At 37.6% G+C, this 20,954-nt stretch overlaps 1 protein-coding gene, 1 non-coding gene and 1 pseudogene across 2 annotated transcripts in view; 2 read left to right on the top strand and 1 right to left on the bottom strand.

Annotated features, from left to right (window-relative positions):
- The window catches only part of GTF2F2 (general transcription factor IIF subunit 2), a 177,915-nt gene extending 157,349 nt beyond the window's left edge, over positions 1-20,566 (bottom strand). The window contains exons 1-4 of the mRNA XM_028526576.2: positions 20,450-20,566; positions 18,117-18,190; positions 7,090-7,108; positions 5,187-5,331 (exon numbers count right to left, since the gene is read on the bottom strand). Coding sequence (XP_028382377.1) covers positions 5,187-5,331; positions 7,090-7,108; positions 18,117-18,190; positions 20,450-20,515 — 304 coding nt within the window. The 5' untranslated portion in view covers positions 20,516-20,566. The remainder of the gene's footprint in view (positions 1-5,186; positions 5,332-7,089; positions 7,109-18,116; positions 18,191-20,449) is intronic.
- Positions 149-278, top strand: LOC114509003. Its single transcript, XR_003685574.1, has one exon. It is a non-coding gene; the product is annotated as a small nucleolar RNA SNORA66 (small nucleolar RNA).
- Positions 17,098-17,543, top strand: LOC114508600 (annotated as a pseudogene).
- Positions 20,567-20,954: the final 388 nt, after the last annotated feature.

Below are 20,954 nucleotides of genomic sequence, written 5' to 3'. Positions count from 1 at the left end.
GATATGTTTGTTTATTTTAGAGAAGAGGAAGGGTGACACAGATGGTTTTAGTTAAGGAGAAAGCATTGTAAAACATATCATAAGTCTCTTCTAATCCTACCCCACCAAATATGTGGAATTGAATCACTAGAAAAATTGGTTGAAAATGGGCCATGCTTCACTAACTCTGCGTCATGTTGCAGAAGTGAAGGGAACCAGGTTTGCTAAAGTAATTGTGGTGATAGAAATGTATTGGTCTCAGAAGCTACTGAGGTGGTCCATTCTATCCTAGGACAGTGTTAAAAATAAAAAAAGAAAAGAAAATGGGCCATGCAAAAATATAACAAAGAATAAAAATATTAAAAATAAACTCAACATAATAAACTCAAGTAGGTTTTAATTTTTCTTAGAAAATTCCCTGTTTTATAGACCTGTTGCACTATTAAAAAGAAATGAAGAGCCTAAAAAGTAATTTTTTAAGCCCTGGCCCGATGGTCAGCTAATTGACATCCTCCCATCCACCAAAAGGTACAAGTTTGATCCCCAGTCAGGGCACAAGCCTAGGTTCCAGGTTTGGTCGCCAGGTCACTGGTAGGGGCGCATACGGGAGACAACAAATTGGTGTATCTCTCTCGCAATGTGTCTCTTTCTCTCCCACCCTCCATCTCTCTCTCTCTCTAAAATCAATAAACATATTCTCTAATGAGGATCTTTTAAAAAGTAACTTTTTAAAATTTATTTATTCACTTTTAGAGAGAGAGAGAGAGAGCAAGAGAGAGACAGAGAAACATCAATGTGCGGTTGCTGGGCGTATGGCCTGCAACCCAAGCATGTACCCTGGCTGGGAATCGAACCTGCGACACTTTGGTTCGCAGCCCGCGCTCAATCCACTGAGCTACGCCAGCCAGGGCTAAAAAGTAACTTTTTAAGTATGCTTTATTGGTTATGCTATCCCAGTTATCCCATTTTTTTCTCCCCTTCATCCCCCTCCACCTAATACCCCTCCAGCTTCTCCCTCCTTTAGAGCATGTCCATGGGTCTTATATGTAAGCTCTTTGGCTTCCATTTCCTACACTATTCTTAACCTCCCCGTTTATTTTGTACCTACCAATTATGTTTCTTATTACCTGTAACTTCCCCCATTCTTCCTTCTCTACCTCCCAACTGATAACCCTCCATGTGATCTCCATTTCTGGGATTCTGTTCCTGTTCTAGTTGCTTGGTTACTTCGTTTTAGGTTTTTTAGGTTTGGTTGTTGACAGTTCTGAGTTTGCTGTCAATTTACTGTTCATAGTTTTGATCTTCTTTTCCTTAGATAAATCCCTTTTACATTTCATACAACAAGGGCTAGGTGATGATGAACTCCTTCAGCTTTATGCTGTCTTGGAAGCACTTTATCTGTTCTTGCACTCTAAATTAATAGCTTTGCTGGATACAGTAATCTTGGATGCAGGTCCTTGCCTTTCATGACTTAGAATACTTCTTTCCAGCCCCTTCTTGCCTGTAAGGTTTCTTTAGAGAAATCAGCTGATAGTCTTATGGGAACTCCTTTGCAGGTAACTGTCTCCTTTTCTCTTGCTGTTTTTAAGATTCTCTCGTTATCTTTAATCTTGAGTAATGTAATTGCAGTGTGCTGGTGTGCTCTTGTTTGAGACTCTGAGATTATTCGACTTCTATGTCTATTTCCTTTGCCAGATTGGGGAAGTTTTCCTTCATTATTTTTTCAAATAAGTTTTTGCTTTCTTGCTCTTCCACTTCTCCTTTTGGCATCCCTGATTCAAATGGTGGAATGTTTAAAGTTGTCCCAGAGGTTCCCAAGCCTCTCCTCATTTTTTTTTTTTGAATTCATGTTTCTTCATTCTGTTCTGGTTGAATGTTTATTTGTTCCTTTTGTTCCAAATTGTTAATTTGAGCCCCGGTTTCCTTCCCTTCACTGTTGGTTCCCTGTATATTTTGCTTTAGTAAACTTTGCACAACCTTCACTTGTTCCTTTATTTTGCAACCATACTCAATCATTTCTGTGATCATCCTGATTACCAGTGTTTTGAACTCTGCACCTGATAGGTTGGCTATCTCCTAGTCACTTAGCTCTTTTTCTTGAGTTTTGACCTGTTCTTTCATTTGGGCCATATTTCTTTGTCTTGGTGAAACAGTCTGGGTGAATATTTCTTCTTTAACTCCTTGGTTGTCAGTCTTCCATACACTTTGATTTTCTGTCAGTTCTGGTTGTGTTTTGTTTTTAAATTGGTTGCTATCCTTCTTTTGGTTGTACAAGGAAGTGAAGTATATCTATCTGTCTCCAGCTGACCAGAACAAAAGAACTAATTTTTTAATAAGCAGGTATAGTTGTATGCTTGAGGGAAAACATAAAAATGTTCAAGATAATGCCTGCCTTGTGTATATTTCAATGTAAAAATTAAAAAAAAAACCACTTAGTGTAAAATGGTTTAGTTACTTATACTTTTGGCAATTCATGACCAACCAAGGTAACACTACAGTGGTGTCTCTGAAGTTTTTTTGTGTCACAGACTCCTCTGAGACTCTAATGAGAGCTATGGTCTGTTCTACAGAAAAACATGGAACTATACATACATACCTAGCATTTTAAAAGCATGATGACAGTCAGAGCCATGTAACCCAATGGTAGAACTGATGCCTTAACAAGCAGAAATAACAAAGGACACAAGACTCCTCAGAAAACAAACTATGAATAACAACTGCACAGCCTTTTCTTGGTCATCCAGTCAAAAACACCAAACATAAACATCTCTATTCACTGAATTTTATCAAGTGATATACATAGAGGGAGCTAAAACTCATGCACGTGCCCTGGCCAGTATGGCTCAGTTTGTTAAGCATGGTCTGCAAAACAAAAGGTCACAGGTTTGATTCCTGGTCAGGGCACTGCCTGAGTTGTGTGTTTGGTCCCTGGTCAGGGTGCATATGAGAGGCATCGGCTTGATGTTTTTCTCCCTCTCTTTCTCCTTCCCTTCCCCTTTCTCTAAAAATAAATAAATAATGAATAAAACATAAAACAATAAAAATAAGTAAGTTCTTTAAAAAAATAAAATAAAATGAATTCAGGTCTCAAACTTCAAACCTAAAGTGTTTAAAAATAAATCTAATATTAGTAATAACAGCTGAGCATTTATTATATACTGTATTTTTCTAAGTGTTTTAAATATATTTATACATAAATGTAAATAATTGCTATCCCCATTTCACTAATAAGAAAATTAAAGCACAGAAAAATACAGAGTCAAAGAACAACTACCCAAAACATAAATGATTAATGAGATTAAGAAGCAAAAATATCCTTTATAGTGTACACCATCTAATAGCAACTTAGACCTATATTAGTTCTACAGAGCAGGACATATTGTCCAAACTCCAGAAGGATGACAATCTTGATCCTTTTCCATATTCCTAACAAGATAATTTATAATACCATATTCATGTTGGAGTACACTGTAACCAGAAATGTGAACCAAAATGTTCAAAAAGAGTACAACACTAACTAAAGAATTTACAAGATTAAAAATGGAAGGTTAATTTGGAGGACAAAAAAATCTTAGTTTTCTAAATTACTGTCTTTTGTATAAGTAGCAGGAATAAATCATGCTTTGGAAAAACTAGCAATATAAGATATAAAGATTTTGAAATAAGATACCTTTTTCTACAGGGGAAGTTCAAGCTCCCCTACCTCAAATTTTCTTCAAGGCTTTGCCTTCTTTTTACCATCTTGGTTCCAAGCCTCCTTCATTCCAGGATAACCACAAAAGTAGAGAAAACCTCACAGGTTCAATAGGTCTTACTACATCCCATCAATAGCAAGACAAATTTCAGATTCCCCGGATGTGCCTATGCTATGCCCTGCACAATGTTGCACATAATAAACATGTGTTGAATGGCTGAAACTTCTCCAGGAGAAAATGTTTAACATTTTTTACCTCCCACAATACAAATACTACACTACGAATTATTACAGCATCAGAATAATGCAATAAAATGATTCTTTTGCATTAAATCACATGACTAAAAAGTTCGAATTTACCCTTTTTTAGACTCCACATCCGGGTGGGGAAAAAAAACTGATTTTTAAAATTCAATGTATGCAGTTACTAGCAATTCAAGATACCACAAAAATTTATCTGATCATATTCCTTTTTTTAAACAAGGACACGTTTTAAAAGAAGATTTTATTTATTTATTTATTTATTTTAGAAAGTGGTGTAAGGGAGGGAGGAAGAGAAGCATCAATGTGAGAAACATCTATTGTTTGCCTCTCCAACACGCCTCAACCAGGAACTGTATCCACAACCCAGGCATGTGCCCTAACTGGGAAACAAAACTGCAACCTTTTATTTTGTGAGATGATGCCCAACCAACTGAGCAACACTGGTCAGGGCGACAATGATGTTCTTAACATACTACAATTTTTATAGCTTTTTTCCTAATGCTTAGTGAAAATACAACAAAATCACGGATCTTTTCATTTATACCATCAGAAACCGATTTGAATTATATATGAGAAATTAACTCCACTAAAATAAATGGACTGTTTTTTTTAATAGCAATGTTCTAAATTCAGTGAAGGTAAAAATGAAGAAACGATGAAAATAAACATATTCATATATGTATGACGCAAAAAAGTTCCCTCTGTATTTAATTCACGAACTGAAACACTCGCTCCTGATTTACTGAATGGTTAAAATATCTATATCAAACACACAAAATTGAACTATATTTTACACTGTTCCCTGGAAGTCTATACTAATTGAAAAAAGTTCATCTTTGCATTACACAGACCCTCTTAGTATCAACAGCACATGAGAGCAAAAATTCAGACTAAAACATTCCCTAATATTAAGCAGCATTTAAAAAAAAACTTATAGTTGCTGAAGATCAATTTACCAAAATAGGCAAAACTCAGAATATGGTTTCTTCAACATCTTAGAAGACAGCTTGATGCACCCCACTTTTCCATCTGCTTTGTTCTATTTCTTAATGTCCCAAATGGAAATTAAACACTTCTAGTAACTGCCAAAATTTCATCAATCACAGTAAAGAGAAGCAGTATGATATGAGTAACAGAGGTATTCCACAATAGGTGAACAGTCTTGGTAATGACCTTAGAGTGTATGTTGAGACAGAAAATCCATTCAACATGTACAGGAATCACATTAAATAATTCTATTCTCACTTACCTGATGAGCTCTCAGTAAATACTGTTAATGTTTGTCCTCCGACACTTTGCAAGACAAAAGGATGTTCTCTAGGGGCACTGACTGAAGCTGGTTTTCCGCCAATATCATGAATATTTGCAAGATCCTCATTTAAAGTAAACGACACCTAATAGACACATTAAACAAAGCTAATTACAATAGACTTTTATATTCAAAAGTACAGAAATTCTGACTATAAATCAAATAACTTTTTAAAATTGTGAATCTCTTCTAGTCATTTAAGCATTTTTAAAACTTTAGCCAAAAATCTTTAATACTTAGTTATAAAAGAGATTCTATTCCCATTTTCAGAATAATGGGGCTAATCTACCATTACAAATACACAGACTTCAAATATTTTCTCTGATCTATGGATGAAGAAATTCTATCTTCAAAATAGGGATAGAATTTTTCTCCCTAAGGTCTTCAAGGTCAAAAGTCTGTCTTGTTATATTTATACCCTTAAAAAATAAATATATATATATATATATATATATATATATATGTGTGTGTGTGTGTGTGTGTGTGTGTGTGTGTATTGGGTTGGCCAAAAAGTTTGTTTTTTTTCCCCATAAGATGGCTCTAGTAGTGCTTAGCTGTCCTTAACTTCATTCGAAACAATTTTGTTAGATTGTATTGTGACAGCTGTCATATCAGCATGCATTTTAAAAAAACTTAGCCAAATTGAATTTTTGTATAGCCATTTTAATACTGAAGATGGAAAACAATACGCAATATTTTTGGCATATTATGCTTTATTATTTCAAGAAAGCTAAAAACACAAATGGAATCCCCCCAAAAAGATTTGTGCCATGTATGGAGAAGGTGTTGTGACTGATCAAATGTGTCAAAAGTGGTTTGTGAAGTTTCATGCTGGAGATTTCTCGCTGGATGACAGTCCGGTAGACTGGCTGAAGTTGATAGCAATCAAACTGAGACATCAATAGAGAATAATCAATGTTATACCACATGGAAGACAGACGCCATACTCAAAATATCCAAATCAATAAAGTTATTGGTGAAAATGAAAAATGTGTCTTTTATTTTATGGAAAACACTCAACAGACTTTTTGGCCAATCCTATACATGCATCTATCTCCCAGAAAGTGCCTGGCACACAGAAGGAAAACAGAATTTGCTGAATGAATGAATACTTTAGGGGTATTAAGAAAGCAATTGTACTAGAAAGGAGAAAAGTGAGCTACTTAGATAGCTTAAACATTCCCATAAGCAGATGATATATTCTTTTCTAGGTCTTAATGACTACTGTATGAGTACATGGTGATCTTTTATTTTTGAATATTTTAACAAATACAACTAAATATTTATAAGAATACTCAATATTGAGATTTAGAATAAAAAGACATAGTAGGCATTCTTTCAAAATGATTTTTACTATATAACAGATCTCCCCCCAAAACTATAAAATTTTACATCAAAGAGATTTATAAACATAAATTACTGATCTCCTAACCACGAAGGAAGATTAGGAAGTATTTATTAAATATCTCTCTACTGTGAGATAGGTACTTCAAATTATGTGCTGGACTTAATGGGTCTAATCTAAAGCCCTCAAAAAGCTAAATTAAATGCCTCTGCCACACTGAAACAATGTTAAAATATCACTGAGGTAATACTAAGTGTCATAAGTATTGAGAGAGGGTATATTTCAGGTCAAAGCAGAATGCTAAAAATGAACAACTAGAAAGGAATCCATTCATCCACACAAGAGAGACATTCATACTAATGTGTTCCTGACTATTAGCTACTATATAGTTTGACATGGAGCTTTCCAGAATACAAACAGCACCCTCTCTTCACCACTACCAATACACAGTAAAATAATTTCATGTTTTAAATAAAATCTAAATAGAAATAATCTTACCTCGGTCCTTCCTTGATTCCTTAAAAGGAGAAAAGAAGGAAATTTTAATTATTTAGATTTCCTGTTTTTTTCTTAAAAGCTATGCTATTAAAAGAAATAACACTACTGTATTTTTAAATAAAGTATTATATTTACAGAGCTTAATATTTATCTTTGGCTCTCCTCAACTATCCTATTTGTAATCCTATAGGAGAAACAAAAATCACATTAATCCCATATGAATATTTTAAGTTTTTATCACTTAATAGTATTAAAAACTGTCCTAATATTATTTTATCCAAATAATGATTTTATTACAATTCTTATTTTTACTTCTGAGCATTTTTAGAATTTAGCAGCATATGAGTGCATATTTAATATAGATATACAGTATTTCAGCAAATTTTACTATTTGTCTAACTGAAGATGTTTCATTTACCTAACAAAATTTTAAAGACCAAAATTAAATTTAGCAATATTTTAAAATTATAAACAGTTTGTCTATACTCTAAAAACATATGTCTACACATAAACATACAGACAAACCAAAATAAGTTTTAAAAGTCATAATTCCACTGTTAACATCTTGGTACAGTAAATATCCTTCCAGACTATTCCTATATATTTGAATTACGTGTTTTTAAATTTTTTTTTTTTTGGTTACAAATATGGAATCAATGCACACCTTATATAACAGCCTGATTTTTATTTTTTAATTTTTTAAGTCTATTTTATTGATTATGCTATTACAGTTGTGCCATTTTTCCCCTCCCTTTACCCCTCTTCCTGCACCACCCTCTCCCTCCAGCACTGGGGGGAAGTACATGTCCTTAGATCACATCCATGGGTTGTACATATTAGGTTTTTTGGCTTCTCCATTTCCTATACTATTCTTAACCTCCCTATCCATTTTGTATCTAATTTTTTAAAATTGTACTAAATACTATATGTAAAGTACTAAGTGTAAGGTCCCTGTCCCCAGACAGCAGAAGACATAAAAGTTATATCCATGATTATAAAATGAGATTAAATTTGAATAAAGATACGAAAGGTTTTGCAATGATGCATCCCAATTCAGCATGAATACAATCCCCTTGACAAACACACGTAGGCAGGCACTGAATTCACTAATAGCCTCTTCTGTACCACTCCTGAACTTGGCTTCTGTAGGCATTTAATTTAGCTACCTTTAAGATAGAGGCACTATAGGCAAAGGCAAAGACACAGAAAGTACATGCATAATGTTTACTGAACTGAATTGAGGCTAATGCAAAAACCCTCATAAAAAGTAAGGAAAGCTTGAATCAGGTAATGGTAGAATGCAAGAAGGAGTATATGGCAGGGTGTTTAAACTGTTAAAACTGTGAGAACTGACAGAGGAGAAAGTGACTGGAAGTGGGCAGCAAGAGAAAAGGACGGATTAAAGATCATGTTGACATTTCTAGTCAGGGTGACTAGAAAATCACCCAGATGCAATCAGGAAACACTTGATGGGAGGACTTCATTTCCATACATAAAAACAAAATTATAATGGCATCTTAGCTAAAATGATAAGGGATTGATGAACTCTGGATGAGTTAATTTTCTAGAATAAAAATTAATGCTTGGAAACTTCAAACTTATTTTAAAAGGATTATATATTATGTTGTCTTGGTGTGTGAATATATGAAGCATATATGACCTTCTACACTGCAACTAAAATATACCCTTTCCATAATGACCTGTGTTTAAAATGATAAACATCAACTACTTAAATACAGTAATAGCTTCAGAAAAGATGAAATAAACATCAGGTCCTTCCTTTCACTGACCACCCTATAATGTTGTGCAGTTTCTCCTTCATCACCGAGTCCATTTCTCAATACTCCACAACTAGTTCTTTAGACTCCAGTCTTGTTCCTCTTGCCTTTTTGTCTTTCCTTTCTCTTATATTTTTAAAATATTTCTTAGATTTGTTAGATTTGACACCAATGGAGCCAGACTTTTCACTAGGCACCTTCTTTTCCAGGTTAAGAAAATCAAGCAAATAATACCAAATCTTTAACTGTGTGACAGGGAGGTTTTGTTTTATTTTAAATTCCTATTAATACATCCTCTTCTTGGACAATTCAGCTGAAAAACCATTAGGTGAGGCCGTGCAAGGTATGTATTTCCAGAGTGGGTTGAGCAGGGTAGTCACAGCCCACGTAGGGTAGAAAGGAAGTGCCTTGGGTGGAAGGGGAAAAGCCTGGAGCAAGGTGTCAGAGCTTAGCAGGGTAAGGAGGGCATCCACATAAAATCAGAATGGCTCAACAAGAAGTGTGTCAGAAGCTAGCAAGGCGAGTGTATCCACATGGGAGGATAATCAGAAGTAAACTGTTAAGAGCCCTAGAGAGGTTAAAAAGCAGAAGGAATGTCTATGAGGAGAGTGCAAACTCAGAACACTGGGTAGAAGACTGACTGCACTGACAGCATCCCTGTGGAGGACAGCAAATGCAGCTGTCTAATGAGTGCAATATAGCCCAAGCAGGGTGAGGAGAGCCTTCACACATTGGTAGTGGAAGAGAGGTTTGAAAAACAAGAACACCAGTCAGGGTACATGCCTGGGTTGCAGGCCATGACCCCCAGCAACCACACATTGATGTTTCCCTCTCTCTCTCTCTCTTTCTCCCTCCCTTCCCTCTCTAAAAATAAATAAAATAAAATCTTAAAAAAAAAAAAGAAAAAAGAAAAGAACAAACAAGAACAGAGGCCTAAACAAATAAGTGAACATATTAAAGGTAACAGGAATCAGATTTCTCACTTTCAGAAAAGAGATACAAATATGAAAAGAGAGAAAAATGAACATACCCAGTAGTGCTAGACTGGCATATGAGAGCAGAATAAGCACTTGTGGTATCCAGATCTTAGTTTCTACAAGGAACCAGAGTGCCTTGCAAAAATGAATGACACCAGGGCTCAGAAATATACAGCTGAATCTCCAACATCTTTCTATGACAAAAGGTGCTCAAAGAATAGTAAGAACATGTCAAACAGCCACAGGACTTAACACTACTCAACCATTTACTTAAAAATGGGCCCAGCCTGGGTGGTTCAGTTGGTTGGAGCATTGTCTCATACACTGAAAAGTTACAGTTCAATTCCCAGTCAGAGCATACACCTAGGTTGTGGGTTCAATTCCCAGGTGGGGTACGTACAAAAGGCAACCAATCATTTTCCCCTCTCAAATCGATGTCTGTCTGTCTGACTCTCTCTCCCTCCCTTCTTCTCTCTCTAAAAATCAATAAACATCCCAATATCCTTGGGTAAGGATTAAAAAAATGGTTAAGATGCTAAACATTTTATATATATATTTATAATTTTTTATCACCATTAAAAAAGGGAGAAAGCACAGGAGTCAGCTTGAAGAAGCTTCCACTGGCTAAATTTTGGACAATTTAACCAATGATGATGGTAACAAATTATGACCCATTAAATAAAACTGGAATCCATGAGTTCATACTAACATCAGTAAATAAATGAAGTAAAAAATCTGATGGTGAATAAAATACTTACATAGTCTCAAAGTACCACCCCATAGAACACTTAATATTTACAAAGGGGAAAAGAGAACATTTACAGTGAAAAAGCTTACAGGGTACACCTTATTAAGTGACCAAAGTTACAACTACCAATAATGGGACAAAATGTAAACATGGAAACTTTGCTAGAAAAACTAAGAACCCGGGACTTCCAGCCAAAATGGAGGCATAGGTAGGCACACTGTGCCTCCTCTCACAACAAAAGAAGAACGAAAATTTAAAAAACAAAAAACAACCATAGCCGACAGAAAATTAAACTTTAAGGAAGTCCAACAACCAAGGAGTTAAAGAAGACACATTCATCCAGACCAGAGGAGGGGCAGAGAGAGGCAACCAGGCAGAGAGGACTCACACCAAGGAGGCGGTCAGAGGATCAGGGCGGGCAAGATGGTGGCTAGTGGACCCAGCCTGGCAGTGAATTGCAGAGTGGGGTGTGCAAGGCTGCAGCTGACCAGCAAGGCAGTGGCTGCTGGAGTGGGTGTGCCCACATTCAGTCCCACATTCATGTGCAGATATAGCAGGAGGGAAAACTGGGGAGCTGGATGGTCTGTGTGGAAAAATAAAGCCTCAAACCTAGCATGGAAAAATAAAGCCTCAAACCACTGGCAGAAAACACCTGTGGGGGTTGAGGTGGCAGCGAGAGAAACTTCCAGCCTCACAGGAAAGTTCATTGGAGGCTCTTGGAATGTACACAAACCCACCCACATGGGAATCAGAACCAGAAGGGCGCAATTTGCTGGTGGAAAATGGGGAAAGTGACTGAAATCCGGCAGACTGGAGCAAGCACCGTTGTTCCCTCTGGGGCCCCTCCCCCACATACCATGTCACAATGCAGTGACATGGGTTACCCCACTCAGGTGAATACCTAAGGCTCCGCCCCTTGGTATGTAACTGGCACATCAAGACAAAAAAAAAATGCCCAAATGAAAGAACAGATCAGAGTACCAGAAAAAATACAACTAAGTGACAAAGAGACAGCCAATCTACCAGATGCACAGTTCAAAACACTGGTAATCAAGATGTTCACAGAATTGGTTGAATTTGGTTGCAAATTAGATGAAAAAATGAAGGCTATGCTAGATGAAATATAGGAAAATGCAGAGGGAAACAATAGTGATGAGAAGGAAACTGGGACTCAAATCAATAGTGTGGACCAGAAGGAAGAAAGAAACATTCAACCAGAACCAAATGAAGAAACAAGAATTCAAAAAAATGAGGAGAGGTTTAGGAACCTCCAGGACATCTTTAAACATTCCAACATCCAAATTATAGGGGTGCCAGAAGGAGAAGAGGAAGAGCAACAAGTGGAAAAGTTATTTCAACAAATAATAAAGAGAACTTCCCCAATATGGCAAAGGAAATAGACTTCCAGGAAGTCCAGGAAGCTCAGCGAGTTCCAAATAAGTTAGACTCAAAGAGGAACACACCAAGGAACATCATAATTACACTACTCAAGATTAAAGTGAAGGAGAGAATCCTAGAAGCAGCAAGAGAAAAGGAGACAGTGACTTACAAAGGAGTTCCCATAAGACTATCAGCAGACTTTTCAAAAGAAACCTTACAGGCAAGAGGGGGCTAGAAAGAAGTATTCCAACTCATGAAAGGCAAGGATCTACATCCCAGATTCCTCTATCCAGCAAAGCTTTCATTTAGAATGGAAGGGCAGATAAAGTGCTTCTCAGATAAGGTCAAGTTAAAGGAGTTCATCATCACCAAGCCCTTATTATATGAAATATTAAAGGGACTTATCTAAGAAAAAGAAGATAAAAAATGTGAACAATAAAATGAAAGCAAACTCATAATCATTAACCACACCTAAAACAAAAACAAAAGTAAACCAAGCAAACAACTAGAACAGGAATAGAAACAGAAATGGAGATCACATGGGGGGTTAGCAACAGGGGAGTGGGAGGAAAGAGGGGGAAAAGGTACAGAGAATAAGTAGCATAGATGGTAGGTAGAAAATAGACAGGGGGAGGGCAAGAATAGGATGGGAAATGTAGAAGCCAAAGAACTTATATGTACGACTCATGGATATGAACTAAAGGGGCGAAATGTGGGTGAGAGGACAGGGTGTGCAGGGCAGGGGAGAGTGAAGGGGGGAAAATGGGACAACTACAATAGAATAATCAATTAAAAAAAAAAACGACCAGAACTGAAAGAAATCAAACTGTATGGAAGTCCAACAACCAAGGAGTTAAAGAAGAAACATTCATCCAAACCAGCAGAAGGGGTGGAAGTGGGCAGCAGGGCAGAGGAGACGCTCGGCAAGGCAGCAGCTGGTAGACCAGGCAAGACAGCAAATTGTGGACTGGGCGGTCCCACATTTGCATGCAGATAAACCAGGAGGAACAACTGGGGAGTGAGACAGACCATGCAACCCAGGGTTCAAGAATGGGGAAATAAAGCCTCAAAACCGGTGACTGAAAACACCTGTGGGGGTTAAGGCAGCAGTGGGAAAAACTCCCAGCCTTAGAGGAGAGTTCATTGTAGAGACAAACAGGGTCCTAGAACATACACAAGCCCACCCACTGGGGAATCAGCAGCAGAAGGGCCCAATTTGATTGTGGGTGGTGGGGAAAGTGACTGAAAACTGGCAGAGAGCACAGCAAGTGGCACTGTTCCCTCTGGGACCTCACCCACACATACCTCCTCACAAGGCACCAACCCTGGTGAACACCTAAGGCTCCGCCCCTTACTACATAACAGGCACGCTGAGACAAAAAAAGGTCAAAAGAAGGAACAGATTAAAACTCCAGAAAAAATACAACTAAGTGACAAAGAGATAGCCAACCTACCAGATGCACAGTTTAAAACACTAGCAATCAGGATGCTCACAGAATTGGTTGAATTTGGCCGCAAATTAGATGAAAAAATGAAGGCTATGCTAAGCGAAATAAAGAAAATGTACAGGGAACCAATACTGATGGGAAGGAAACGGGGACTCGAATCAATGGTGAGAACCAGAAGGAAGGAAGAAACAAGAATTCAAAAAAATGAGAAGAGGCTTAGGAACCTCCAGGACATCTTTAAACATTCCAACATCCAAATCATAGGGGTGCCAGAAGAAGAGAAAGACCAAGAAATTGAAAACTTATCTGAAAAAATAATGAAGGAGAACTTCCCCAATCTGGCAAAGGAAACAGACTTTCAAAAAGTCCAGTAAGCTCAGAGAGTCCCAAGAAAGTTGGACCCAAGAAGGAACACTCCAAGGCACATCATAATTACATTAGGCAAGGTAAAAATGAAGGAGAGAATCCTAGAAGCAGCAAGAGAAAAGGAGACAGTTACCTACAAAGGAGTGCCCATAAGACTGTCAGCTGATTTCTCAAAAGAGACTTTGCAGGCAAGAAGAAGCTGGAAAGAAGTATTCCAAGTCATGAAAGGCAGGGGCCTACATCCAAGAATCCTCTATCCAGCAAAGCTATCATTTAGAATGGAAGGGCAGATAAAGTCCCTCCCAGATAAGGCCAAGTTAAAGGAGTTCATCATCACCAAGCCCTTATTATATGAAATGCTAAAGGGACTTATCTAAGAAAAAGATAAAAAATATGAACACTAAAATGACAACAAACTCACAGTTATTAACAACTGAACCTAAAACAAAAGCAAAAGCAAACTAAGCAAACAACTAGAACAGGAAGAGAATCATAGAAATGGAGATCACATGGAGGGTTATCAGCAGGGGCGTAGGTAGGGACGGGGTTGGGAAAAGGTACAGGGAATAAGTAGCATAAAAGGTAGGTAGAAGATAGATGGGGGGAGGTTAAGAATAGTATAAGAAATATAGAAGCCAAAGAACTTATATATTGACCCACAGACATGAACTAAAGGGGGGATTGCAGGTGGGGGGGTGCGCAGGGTAGAGGGGAATAAAGGGGGGAAATGGGACAACTGTAATAGCATAATCAATAAAACATATTAAAATTTTTTAAAAGAAAAGAAAAATTAAGAACCCAGCTTCACCTTTCTGATATTCTTGCCAAAGATGAATAACCTGAATCTAATCATGAAAAATAGTCAGACAAACCCAAGAGTACTGACATTTATACACTATGTAGGTAAAAAAAAATTTCCAAATATTCTAGATTTAAGAAAACTAAAGAGACCTGACAACAGAACACAACATGAACTCGTGGACTGGATCCTATTCCTATGACACATTATAGAGACAACTGACAAATCTTGAATAAAGTCTATGATTAAGTAATAGTACAATTTGATGCTAATCTACTCATTTGGAGGACTGTACTGTGATTATGTTGGAGAATGTCCTTGATGTAATAGAAAAGTTCTTTATACTATTCCTCTAATTTTTCTGCAACTTGAAATTGTTTTAAAAGCATTAAATAATTGTAAAATGTGCCCAGTTTACTTAGTCCCTTAGTAAGGAATTTGAGAATGTTACTAATTTTTTCCTGTAACAATGTTGAAATGAATATCCTTATATACCAACCTTTCAACTTGTGCCATCACTAACTTGTAACTTTCACAATATAAGTTCCTAGAAATTACTGGGTCAAAAGCATGATATTTTATCATTAATATTTCTAGCCTTCTCATTATCCCAGTCCCATGCTGCTGTATCAGTTTGTCTTTCTATAAGGGCTGAATCAAGAACTGAACATAATGCTTGCACTGTGAACTAACTGGCAGAGAAAACAGTGGAATTTTTATTCTACTTTGCTCTGAGCAGCAGTATGTATGTGTGTATATATACATAATATGGTACCTGACTGCCCTTCAAAGTTTGTACCAACCTAAAATAGTATAACATTATTCTAACCTTAGTCATTTTTTAACAGAAAAATTGTATCTCATTTTTTGTTTGCATATTTTTTACTATTAGTGAGCCCACACATGACATTGAATGTTAAATTGTTTAGAAACAAAGGCTAATAATTAAGTTTGAGATAAGCCGCATTAGTGCAGACTGCACGATGTCCCAAAGATTTTAAAACAAAGCGTGTCCCAAAGATTTTAAAAACTGGAAGTTTTCTGAAGCAGGATGTTGATGTAGAAAGATTAGTTTAATTTTAAAAGGACACCCCTCCAAAACAAGTACAAACCTTGCACAGAGACAGTGGGTATTTTAGGGAAAAAGAGGTCTAGGTTCTATACATTGGGAGACGGAGGAAAAATTTATGCTTTAAAAATGTTCACATTCTAATTTTCTATCTCACTTTTGGAACTAAAGAATAAAATAGCTATTATAAATCTGTCATAGCAGTTTTCATTTATGGATTCAACAATCATTACTAAGTGTCTACTATGCTAGGCACTGTTCTAGACTCTGGAGATACAGCAGTCAGTAAGACTAAAATCCTGACCTCGTGGAGCTTCTACTCTAATCGGACAGATGAACAACATACAAACAAAAATACAGTATGTCAGATGGGCATTGTAGAAGCTGAATGAAAGAATGGTGGTAAGTTCTACAGAGGGAAAGAAGAGAATAAGGAGAATAGAGTACTAGGTACTATTTTATATAGGATAATCAGAAAAGGCCTGGCTGAGCTAATATTATCCATAGGGATATCTAAAGGAAGAGTGTTCCAAAAAGAGGAAAAGTGATTATTAAGTTTGACATGCTCCCAAACATCCAAGGGGAAACATCATAGAGGTTGTCAGATATATGCATCTTGGCAATTAGGACAGAAGCCATACTTGAGATATATCTTTAAACACACCTTATATGACCACCTAAATAACCAGTCAAATAGAAGAATTAAAAACTGAACCCTGGGATTACATAACCCTAAATAGAGAGAAGAAAAAAATTAAAAACTGAACCCTAAGTGAGAAGATGAGGAGGAGCCAGCAATAGAGACTGAAAAGGAATAGCCAGCCAGTGATCAAGAGAATGATGTCCTGGAAGTGAAGTGAAAAAAAGGGTTTGGGAATAAGAAGTGATCAGTGTGTTAAATTCCATTGAAGTGGATCAAGAGGGCTGCTAGCTGACTGTTAGATTTAGGAACATGGATGTGGTAGACTGCAAAAATGGACCACAAATTATTTGCAATGACTCCCACTAAGAAGTGGAGTCTACTGCTCCACCCCTGAAGTTGGGCTTGGCTATGGAAGTTGCATTGGTTAATAGAACTTCAGCAAACCAGATCCAAGAACAGCCTTGTAAAGTGCTTGTGCTTTGGGGTTTCCTCTCTCTTTTGTTACTAGGAATTCTTTCACCATCATGTGAATAAGCACGCTGGAAATGAAATACACATGACTACTACCCCAGCTGACAGCAAGCCAACCACTAGATACATGAGTAAGGCTATTCTAGCCAGAAAGACCAGCTTGGTCAGCTCCAACCAGAACTGCCCCACTGAATTATAAACAAATAAAATGGCATTTGTTCTAAGCCACTGAATTTTGTGGTGGTTTGTTTTAAAGCAAAAGCTTGGCAAAGGAGAGGATAATGGTGGCAGATAAGAGCTACTTAATAAAGCAGCAGGCGTGGAAATTGTGTTAAGAGTTGGATTAGTAAAGAATAGACAGAGCCTTTCTGCTCTAGGCCCAAGTGGCCACTGTGGAAATGGGCAAGTTTATGAAACCCTGGAAGGTGGTGCTGGTCCTGGCTGGATGCTACTCTGGACACAAAGCGGTCATCATGAAGAACACTGATGATGGCACCACAGACTGTGCTTACAGTCAGCCATGCAAGTGTGTCTGGAATTGACCATTATCCCCACAAAGAGATAGTTGCCATGGGTAAGAAGCAATTGTTAAGAGGTCAAAGATCAAGTCTTTTGTGAGTTTATAACTACAGTCACCTCATATCCACAAGGTACTGTGTGCATACCCCCTTGGACAAAACTGTTATCCCTGCTCTGAAACAGAAAGGCCCAACGGGAGGCCCAGGTCAAGTTCAAAGAGAGGTACAAGACTGGTAAGAACAAATGATTCTTCTAGTAACTGTGATTTTAGATCTTTTTTGTTTCAGTCATTAGAAATAAATTTTTTAAAAAGTTAAATGGATAGAGAGAGTGAAACACAAGCCCTCTGGCTGACACAGGATGAACTTTGGAGGATTCCCTTTGTAAGAAGGCGATTACATTGTTTACCAGGTTTTCCCTACCCACTTCCAACAGCGGCACAAGGGCAAAATCCTTCTACTGAAGCACTTGATATATCCAGTTATGATAACCCAAACATACCTCTTCACAAGATATGGAGAGGAAGGAGGGATGAGAGAACTACATACTCTGCTTTACTTCCAGTAAGTTTTACCAACAAATTTGATTTCATATTTACACCTGTCAGAAGGGGGGCAGTGCCAGTGTGAGAGTGTTTATCTGTGCACACACATGTGCACAGATGACTCCCTACGAAGCATCTAACCATCTCTTGACTAGGTTGACATGCTCATTACCTAATTTTCCAGGTAAATTTTCTGAAAAAGACTATAATTCCATGTAAAAAAAACACTCTAAAAAACTTTTACAAACAGCATTTCAAAAAGTCAAAAACATACAAATAACTTACTTTGCAATCCGTAGTTTCCCAACTTCACCTCTTCCAGGGGCTTTAGCCCATTGCTGTGACAAATATTTAGGAACCTAACACAAAGTAAAAAATTAGTAAGACTATATTTTGGATACTAATGAATCTTTTTAAACATAAAATGATATACTGCTTCTATTATACTTTCTGCTTGTAATAGACAATCATTAATATCAAACTCAATATATGTTTTGCACTATGATACTAAGATAGGTAAGATGCCTTTTGCTCTCAAAGAGCTTGAAGCCAATCAACTTTGTGACACAAAAATAACATGGGTCAAATAACAAGAGAAAAGTATTAACTTATGTTCCCAAATAAGTCCAATAAATGTTCAAAGATAAGACAGGCTACCAGAAAAGACTTCTCAGAGAAGCATAACACTCTGACATGATATTATTTAGGACACCACTGACTTTAAGATTTCAAAAAGTTTTATTATGTATAATAAACTATGACCAATATGAAAGATCTAATGAAATGAAAGTATTATTCAACATAACAGCTAACATTTATGTAATACTACTTTACTAACACTATTACAAGCACTTTCCATACATTTAATCCTCACATCTCTACAAGGTATGCACTGTTGATTACCCCCATATGACAGATGATGGATCTGAAGCACCCAGGGATTACATAATTTAGCCAAGGTTATATAATCAGCAAATGATGGTGCCAGGATTCAAATCCAGGCCCTCTGGTTCCCACATCTATGTAACCAATACACTATATTGCGTCCGTAACTAGATATATGCAATTAGAAGGGTTATAATTCTCAAAATGGTTAAGAAAATACATGTTGGATCCCTACTGTGTACCTTAACTCATTTCTTCCAGGAAGTAGTGTGAACTCTAAATCATCATATACCTTTACAGTTTTTCAATCTTGAGTCAGATACAAAGAATGAGTACTTGTTCCCAACCTTTTTTTACACAGACCCTCTGCTCTAGATATAATAATCTCTTTATTTCCCAGGAGACATCATGTTAATATGCCCTGCAGTCTTGCATTTCTGTTCCATAGTATACTATGTTATGCCTCTGTCCACCCATCCAAATCCTGTTAAGGTAAACATTTACTGAGCATTTACTGTGCTGCAATCATAAATGCATCATCTCAAGTTCCACTATATTTTCAAGCTCCTTCTTCAAGTCTGTATGGGAGATCTCCTTAATGTTTCTCCTCCATTTAGCATGGAGAGAGGAATGCTCACTTACTGTATCTTTTTAAATTCATACTGACATAGTTGTGGTAAGTCAAATGAGTGCCAGAGACTAAGGCTAGGGCTGAAGAGTAAGACATCATTCATTCATCACCTATCTTGAGCAATTACCATGTGCCAAACACAAGTCTGGGTATGACAGGCAGGGGTATCATGCTCATGTAATGCGACTGTATGTGTGCATGTACATGTGCAGGCGCTAGAGAAAGGGAGGTAACCAACACTGAACACACAAACACAGAATCACTTCAGACTGGAAAGGGTTTTGAAGAATAGTACAACACAGGTTCGACATGCTAGGGAAGGATGGTAAGGCAGCTATTTTAGAAAGGTGAACTAGAAGGACCTCTCAGATTTACTTGATAACGCAGCCATGTGATAAAGTGTTTTTAAGTTTAACAAACCATTTTTGCTTGAGGTTCAAAGACTCTTAATTACATTTTGAACATACATATATATCTTATGAAACTCTCATAAACAACGCTCACCTATATGAAAAAGTAAAGTACAAATACTGTGCTCATTAATGTCTAATTGCTGTATTTACAAAAAAAAATTTTTGACGATCTGTTTCAGGAGACTCTGTCATGCTCTAAAAGAACACTCCAATCCAATGGCCTGTTATTCCGTGAACTCCGAGCTTTCTCAGGTGATTAAGGGCCACCAACTCAAGAGAGCATTTAAGGGTATGCAGAGATCAGTTCTATTTTCTGGCCGAGAAAAATGTACAGGAAGCAGACACTTTACAGGCTCATGACTTAAATCAGTTTCACCAAGAGAAAATGCAGAAATTCTTCACTCTAGGGTAAAATGCACCGCCCGAATCGGGGCCATGAAAGGGCCCCGGAAAAACTAGGTCGTTGAGAATGGAAATCTATTCCAGGCAGGTTGGGACTCCAGCTGAAAGATATTGCTGTTCTAAGCTAGTTTCCTCGTCTGCACAAGTGCATAACAATGAGTCACACAACTCAAGATATGTGAAGATGACCATGAGGAACTTTAAAAGGTGCACGAAGTGAGGCGGTCTCAAGAAACTTAAACTACTTATAATAGGAGGACCGCAAGCGACAGTCGCGCCAACATTACCTTGACCAGCCACACTCCGGTGTTCTGTTTGGCGCCGGTCAGGTCAAGTTCCCCACGCTCAGCCATGGGTCTGTCGCTAAGCAAAATACAAGCCGCGGTGTGAAGCAGAGAAGGAAGCGCCCGAGTCCACCTACCAGGAAGCCGGAAAGAAAAACACGCCTCCGAGAGCCGGGATGTGCGCTTGCGCGCTACTAACGTCGGTACGGCTCGCTGGTGCAGTCAAACCTCCTGGATCCGCAACTTTTTGCCTGGGCGTGGCTACTGGTGCCGCTGGTCTCAAAGTGTTTATTTAAGACGTAGGGTGGCATGGACCAAAACATCAGCAAAAAGCTTGAAGACTAGATCGGCAGAACTTAAAAAAGAAAGTGTCAAAACAGAGAAGTGTGGTTGAGAGAGTTTATATCCAACCGCGGCCAAGGAGAGACATCATTTGGAGGACAGTGTTGTAGTAATAAACGGTAAATAAATTAGCACAGGTGGGCACGGGGATCAGACTGGTAACCCT

This window comes from Phyllostomus discolor, chromosome 11 (genome assembly GCF_004126475.2).
Source record: "Phyllostomus discolor isolate MPI-MPIP mPhyDis1 chromosome 11, mPhyDis1.pri.v3, whole genome shotgun sequence".
Lineage (NCBI taxonomy): Eukaryota > Metazoa > Chordata > Mammalia > Chiroptera > Phyllostomidae > Phyllostomus > Phyllostomus discolor.
Note: the sequence above shows the minus strand (reverse complement) of the source record. Positions and strands in the feature narration are given on the sequence as shown.